The following is a 7730-nucleotide window of genomic DNA, read 5'->3' on the forward strand; positions in this document are numbered from 1 at the left end:
ATAGATAGATAGATAGATAGATAGATAGATAGATAGATAGATAGATAGATAGATAGATAGATGATAAATGGATTTGAAAAAAAAACCTATTCTCAAGATAATTTTATGTATGTGGGTTTTCTTTCCCCTCTTCCATTTGATTTTTTTTTCCCATTCAAATATAGCATTTCCACATTGATTTCATGGCTTTCATTTTTTAGTTAAGGACAGGTGACTCAGTGGCTTTTGTATTAAGCTGATTTGAAATAGATAAGATGGTAACATAGATAAAATATGTTTGTGAGGTAAGTTGTATTTTTTTCCAACCCATCAGAGACAGCTTTAAGAAACCATAAATTCTCTTACTATAGCAAGGTTAGAATTAAAAGGCATCAAAAAAAAAATCTGTCAGGAAGCAGTTGAATTTATTCTCCCGTTCCTCAGTGTGCACCTTTTCCAGAGAGTAGAATTATTTGTAAGAACTAGATGAAACATATTCTCTAAAAATAAGTTGGGGAGTGTTGTTACTGAAGGATGACTAGAAGCCTCCAGACTCTAAACATACAGCTATGACAACTTTTGGAAAATTAATCAGCACTGTTGGAAGTGGGGGTAAAATTTATTTGCAGTTGGATGAATGGGATTAAAGCCCTGCTCTGCCAATTCTTACTTATGTCACGTCGGGCATATCACTTAACCTCACTGAATCTTAGTTTGCCTATCTGAAAAAGGAGAGTGAATTTTTGTTATTCAATCATTTGGGACTCTCTGTGACCCCATTTGAGGTTTTCTTGGCAAAGATACCGCAGTAGCTTGCCGTTTCCTTCTCTAGCTCATTTAGAGATGAACTGAAGCAAACAGGTTAAATGACTTGCCCAGGGTCACGTAGCTACTGTCTGAGGCCAGATTTGAAATCAGGAAGATGAGTCTTCCTTATTCCAAGCTCAGTGTTCTATCCGCTGCAACACCTAGCTGCCCCTGTGAAATAAATTTCATCTAAAATTCCTGTTCCTTTCCCCTCTAAGTCCATGAACCTGTGGTCTTTTCTATTAGGTTCATATAGAGCATATGGATGGTCTGGCCTTGTAAAAGAAAGTATATGTTGACTGCAGGTAGACACATTAGTATCCCTTCCTGGCTAAATTAGCAGGAGCATCCTTAATATGTATCACATGCACAGTGTGATCTTGGCACTGTGCTGCACACACAGCAGGCCCTTTGTAAATGCTTGTTGTAACAGTTGGTATTGATTAAGTGCTGCTAATTATTTTCCATTCATACTCTTCTCTCCTGTGTTCTTAATGAATATCTCCTGCATTATCCCTTTTTAGCCAATTAAAATGCAAACTCCTTGAGGATTATAGATTTAGAATTGTAAGGAAATTGTAAAATTGTAAAAAAAAATTGGAATTGTAAATTTTTATTTTTTTTTAGGTAATTGGGTTTAAGTGACTTGCCCAGGGTCACTCAGCTAATAAGTGTCAAGTGTTTGGTCTGAGTCAGATTTGAACTCAGGTCCTCCTGACTTCAGGGCCAGTGCTCTATCCACTGTGCCACCTAGCTGCCCTGGGATTATAAATTCTAAAATTAGAAGTTACTGAGTCAAGGCCTGGGATTTTACAGATGAACAAACTGAGACCCAGAACGGTTACATGACTTGGCTAAGCTCAAGCACATAATAAAGTATTGCAAGAACTCAAACTCATGTCCTTTGGCTCCAGATCTTCCAGTGCTCTTCCCATTGCCTCCAGCTGCCGGCCTCCTGCTTCCTCCTTTCCTTTGTTTCCTAAGAATGCAGCATATGCTACTGGTAGTATCTTCTCAATAAAAGTTAGCTCATTCAAGAAAAACTCATTCCAAAATCAAAACAAATAAAAATAAAATACAATTGTATACAATTTGAGTTGTTGCATTCATATTCTAAAACATGTAGTCCTCTTCCTCTGATAGTGCCATCAATAAAAAGATATGGATAGAGGTTGAAAGATAGAGATGTTCATACAAGAGTGTACTGTTAAAATGTTTAACTACAGGATCTCACAAAACTCAAGACACCCTTTTTAAGTTTATTCTAGATTACTAACATTTCCTCCCTCACTTTCATAAATCTGTAAGATCAACAATTAAGCTGTCAGTTGTAGCTGATATCTGATGTGTAAATGCTTATACTGAAAATTTAATAATTACCTATTTTGGACTTTTTCAAGTTGGTTCCAGCACACCCCTTTATGCATACAAACATACATATGTATATGCATATTATCTCTACCGTAACTCGACTTTAATAAATCAACTTCTGTACTTCCGTATTTTGTGTATCTTTGAACAAAAATGAAGAAATTGGTAGGATCATCCAAACAATGAGATAATGGTCATTTCAAGCCTTTCTAAAAACTTCAAGAGGAATTTTTCATGTACTCATTCCTTCAAAAATTTATTGAACATTTATTATTTTATGTACAATGTAATAGAACATGCAAAGCATTTCAGTTTGCTTAGGTAATGAGGGGGGGAAAATGTATACCCTGTTTTCCTGGAAGCTAAATATATTCCCAATCACATGAACTACCTAAAGTAATTAACTTTCATCTACAGGCAGACTTCTGAGTAGAGAATATGCCTTGGAATGTGCTCACTGTTCTCAGTCAAGCAGAAACCACTTGTGACTCTTGGTGGAGAAGTCTTATCAGTTCACTTAATAAACAAAATGAGGAATATTCAGTAAAGTAAAAGTTTACCCACCTGTTTTAAGGTCCCTAATCTCCAAAGTTACCTGAATGACTTTGACATAGATACCTGATAAATAGAAACATAGACAGATAAACATTTATTTAGTGATTTCTATGTGCCAGGTACTGTGCTAAGCCCTGGGGATGAAAATATAAGCATCTAAGACAGTACCATGTTCAAAGAACTTACAATTGGGAAGACAACATATATAAGGGTGGCAGAAAGGAGAGAGGGAAGCTGGGGTCCTTCCCAAAACGATGGTGGTGAGGGGTATCATCAATGAATACAGGAGGACCTCAGGGTGAAAGTTCCCCAGAAGAGTAATACAGCAGACAAGGAGAAGGAGGGGGACTTTGGGGAAAATCAAGACAAAACTAGTTATAAGAATAGTAAAACTAAGAGGCAGGTAGGTGGCACAGTGGATAGAGCTCCAGCCTTGGAGTCAGGAGGACCCGAGTTCAAATCGGGCCTCAGACACTTGACACTTTCTAGCTATGTGACCCTGGGCAAGTCACTTAACCCTAATTGCCTCACCAAAAAACAAAAACAAACAAACAAAAAGGAACAGTAAAACCAGAAAGAGGGAAGGTGGGGAGAGTAGGGGAGAGTATGATTGTGCATATATATGTTTTAGGTAAGGAATTTCATACTTTCACAAGTATAGCTCAAGGAAGATCTGAATGCCTACATTGTACAAGCCATGTGCTAGGTGTTTTAAAGGATAGCTTACAATCTAGAATAGAACCTGGGGGCAGGTGGGGGGAGGAGCCACAGTAGGACTTTCCACCACCTATGTGTTCTGTTGCTTCACTTGTATACCCCAGGTTTTTGCTGTTTTTCTAAGTTATAAAGGGGAAAAGATGTCTTAAACATGCAATTACAGTCTATGCTGACTCCAATGATTTGATTCTGCTGCTTCAAATCAGACAATTTGATTCTCTTGTTTTGACACCGTGGACTATTCAATCCCAAGGATCTAGGGGTAATAATATGTGCATGGCTTTGTGACTATTGCTGGGTTTTCGTTGTTGTTGTTTTACCTTGATATTTATTATTATTATTAATTTTTATTATCTTGACTTGTGATTTTATCAGTGTGTAAAACATCTCATTGTAAACTTCCTCCAATTGTGTTGATTTTTAACCTTTCTGTAATTTATAGAGTTGGAGAGTGACCTGGGGGGACTGAGATGTTAAGTGACTTGCTTAGGGTCACATTACATGTCAGAGAAATGAACTTAGTGAAAGAACTGTGTTCCTGAATCCAAGGAAGGCTCTCTATTTGTTATGTCATAGACCCCCTTAATGGACAGTATTCTCCATTAAATGTGTCATTTGACTATTTTAATTTGATTACTTTCTCTCCATATCCAGGTCAATTTTTATTTTATTTTTAATTTTATACAGACTATTATTTTTTGCTATTGTTTATTTCTTCTGCTGATATGTATGGAGATATGTCATTCTTTTTTTAAATTTTTAAAATTTTTTTTTTTTTTGGTGAGGCAATTGGGATTAAGTTGACTTGGCCAGGGTCACACAGCTAGTAAGTGTCAAGTGTCTGGTCTGAGACCAGATTTGAACTCATGTCCTCCTGACCTCAGGGCCAGTGCTCTATCCACTGCGCCACCTAGGTATCCCGATATATGTCATTCTTTAAGAAGGCAACATTTTTTTCCAGTGGATTTGACGTGTTTTTTTTTTCTTTTAAATATTCTAAGTTCCCACATTTGCCTCATTCCCCCAATTTCATCATTCCCTTCAGCCTCTGAGGTTAAATGACAGATTCAAATCTATGGAATCAAAATACATTAGATTCTCTATTTATTTACTATGTCCTGACCTATTTCTAAAATTATCTTTATTTTCTTCCCCCACTATTGGAACAAGAGAGTTATAGAATGTTTGAATTGAAGGGTTGCTTGTCCACTGATATGGACTTGGGCCCTTATATCAAGAGCTGAAAGGGGCTTTACCATTCATCTAGTTCAGCCTTCTTATTTTACAGATGACAAACTAAAGCTCAGAAAACATAAATGATTTGCCCAAGATCATATAGATTTGAAAAAGCTCAGAGGCAGTTAGGTGATCCAGTGAATAGAGTTCTAGGCCTGGAGTAAGGAAGACCTGAGTTCAAATCCAGCCTTAGACACATACTAGCTCTGGGACCCTGGGCAAATTGCTTAATCTCTGTCTGCCTCATTTTCCTCAACTATAAAATGGGGGTAATAATAACACCTACCTCTCAGAGTTGTTGTGAGAATCACATGAGATAGTATTTTTAAAGTGCTTAGCACAGTACCTGACACATAGAAGGCACTTGATATAATAGTTGTTTCCTTCCTCCCTTTCTTCCTGAAGAAAATACTTCTTCACAAAATAACATTTTGTGCGATTGCCATTCAATGCATTTCTGTGTCGTATTTTGATGTTTTATAATCTCATCCTCCTCCCACCAGTTTGGTTAGGCTTCTTGTCCATCTTCTCTGCCCTTTTGTTGTTCTTTCAGAACCTCCCAGTGAGAAGTTGGCTGGAAATTATCTTACAAAGTGGAATAATTATCTTGAAATTATCCTTGTCACTCAAAATTGAGAAATTTCCTTTCCCCACTGCTATGGGCAGGATTACCACTTAGAGCAGTCATGATAAACTTGGGCAAGAGATCATTAAAGTACCTCACTTACTTTGAATAGGCTGATACTTCTTATATAGCTATTTTAATTTAAGTTCAAATTAGTACCATTTATTTTTTTTTCTTGTGTAGGTTAAAGCACAATCAAAATGCCCTTAGTATTTTTGAAGCTTTTAGTCTTAGCTAGCCTAGCTCTGTTCTTTGAGGAAAAGCCAGGGCTCCCCACCACGAAGTTTTCCACCCTTCCTTTGGACTGTTACAAATGACTATGCAAAACCTCAAGTAAAGTAATCTGACTGAAAATTATAAGGTTTGCTATCAAAAAAGGAAGAATCATAATTCTACCACCAGGAAACCTGTTTGGATAGATTCATGCACAAATAAGTTTTAGCTAGTTGTGTCTTTCTTTTGATATAGAAGATAATGATAGTGATTATTATTTGTACCATTTTATTAGAGATGCCTTTGAGCAACGGGTAACTGATTTGTTTGACAGTTGACATGGCATGTTTAAATCACAGAAGAATTGGCATATTGGCTGTGAGATAATCATGCAGCTGAAGCCAGGTTTGGCACATTGGATTTTACTGATACTGCTAGTTATATAAGATGAAATAATATTTCTCCCATCTCATCACTTATGATTATAGGGCCTAGCCAAAGCAGCCAATGTAGGGTGCAGTGAAATATATCTTACTGGCCTTCCTGAAACAAAGATCTTAGCAGTGTGGTATTTGTAACTTTTTTTAAATGAATACCTACTCATATTGCAGGGAATAACAGTAGGGAGGATGGTGAGAAAAAAAGAAAATGGGAATAAGATTTCTTACTTGGTATGAAAAGAAGTCAGACTCAAACCCATGCTGTCATTCTAAGGCAGGTATTCTTGACCTTTTTTTGTGTCATGGACCCCTTCTCTGAGTAATGTTTTTAAATGTGATTATAAAGGAAACCAATTATACTCAGAGACAGTTATCAATTTTTTCCCCTAAAAACAAGTTCGAGACTGTCAGGTTAAGGACCCTGCTCTAAAGGGAAGAAAATTGGTTCCATTATAATATGAGCTCCTTGAGGGGAGGGACCACGTTTTTGCCTTTCTTTGTATCACCAGCACTTATGACAGTGCCTGGCACATAGTAAGAGCTTGATAAATGTTTATTGATTAATTGACGGATTAATGGAAAAAAATTCCAGAGCTCTGACTAGCTTTTTTTCATTCTTAGGGAAAGCTCCATAAGATGTGACCAGGAAAAAGAGAACAAAAACTGCTCCAGAAACAACATGTAAAGAGAAAATGAGCTGAGTGGAAGGAAGGAGACAGAGACCCTGGGATGTAGGGAGGGTGGGCTGCAGGGTGGCTCACCCAGACATAAAAGATAGAGAGGAGGAATCCTTTGCTAATTGTTAGCTTTTTCTTTGAACTAATCTTGCTAATTGAGTACAGATTCTGGTTATTTCCACAGTGTTGAAGGAGAGTAATTGTTGTCAGCTCCCTGAGATCAACACCTGATCGCCCTTTGTTACCGCTCTAACGTCTCCCTTGCATAATGTTCATTTTCTGCTTTCCTTACAGCGGTTAGTGAAGGACCAACGCCCCAGCAACCACCCATGTTGCCCCAGACACAGCCTGAGCACCCCAGCAGTGAGGAGGCTCCAAGTAGGACCATCCCCACAGCCTGTGTTCGACCCACTCATCCGCTCCGCAGCTTTGCCAACCCCTTGCTACCTCCACCAATGAGTGCAATAGAACCAAAAGTCCCTTACACACCACTTTTGTCTCAGACAGGTAAGTGCCATGTTTGGACACATTGAAACATGTGGAGGCATCATCAGTCTTCCCACTTGAAGGTACTGTTATTGGTAGTGGTATTACCCATGTAGATAAGCAGGTACGTAATATGTTCTTTCTGTCTATATCAATATTCCCTGTATTTGTAACCAATATTTGTGGAGTTGATTTTAAATATCTCTTTGGTAGTTGCAGTGGATTTCATTCCCTTTTGAAATTGCCCACTGATCTGTCTTTTAGTTAATATTTCAGGCTGTCTGTTTGTTGGGAAGTGTTCTCAAGATATGCTCACCAGAGACTCCGCAACCCCACAGTGTCTAGACAGATGTTGGGTCTGGAGAGATTAGCAGGAGGGCTGGCATAAAGAAAGGGTATCATGCAAGAGTGAAGAACCTGAGGACTTGATAAGTGATTATAGAGGAGCTAACGATATATATTTTCTTAAATCTGTGAAAATTGTCGTCCCATTTCCTATTGTTGTTTTACATTTTGTCATCTTACAGATATTACTATCAAATAGATACATTAGTTTCCTCATTACTGATAGAAAGGTTTTCTTTCTTTCTTTCTTTCTTTCTTTCTTTCTTTCTTTCTTTCTTT

General features: G+C 37.7%; 1 protein-coding gene across 1 annotated transcript in view; it reads left to right on the plus strand.

Moving 5' to 3' along the window:
* DCC (DCC netrin 1 receptor) overlaps nt 1-7730 on the plus strand; it is a gene marked incomplete at its 5' end in the record, with an annotated part of 954021 nt that overhangs the window by 904362 nt on the left and 41929 nt on the right. Inside the window, one exon of the mRNA XM_027869065.1 lies at nt 6915-7127. Within this exon, the coding sequence (XP_027724866.1) occupies nt 6915-7127 (213 nt within the window). The remainder of the gene's footprint in view (nt 1-6914; nt 7128-7730) is intronic.

Source organism: Vombatus ursinus, unplaced genomic scaffold, assembly GCF_900497805.2.
Source record: "Vombatus ursinus unplaced genomic scaffold, bare-nosed wombat genome assembly UNPS02014791.1, whole genome shotgun sequence".
Lineage (NCBI taxonomy): Eukaryota > Metazoa > Chordata > Mammalia > Diprotodontia > Vombatidae > Vombatus > Vombatus ursinus.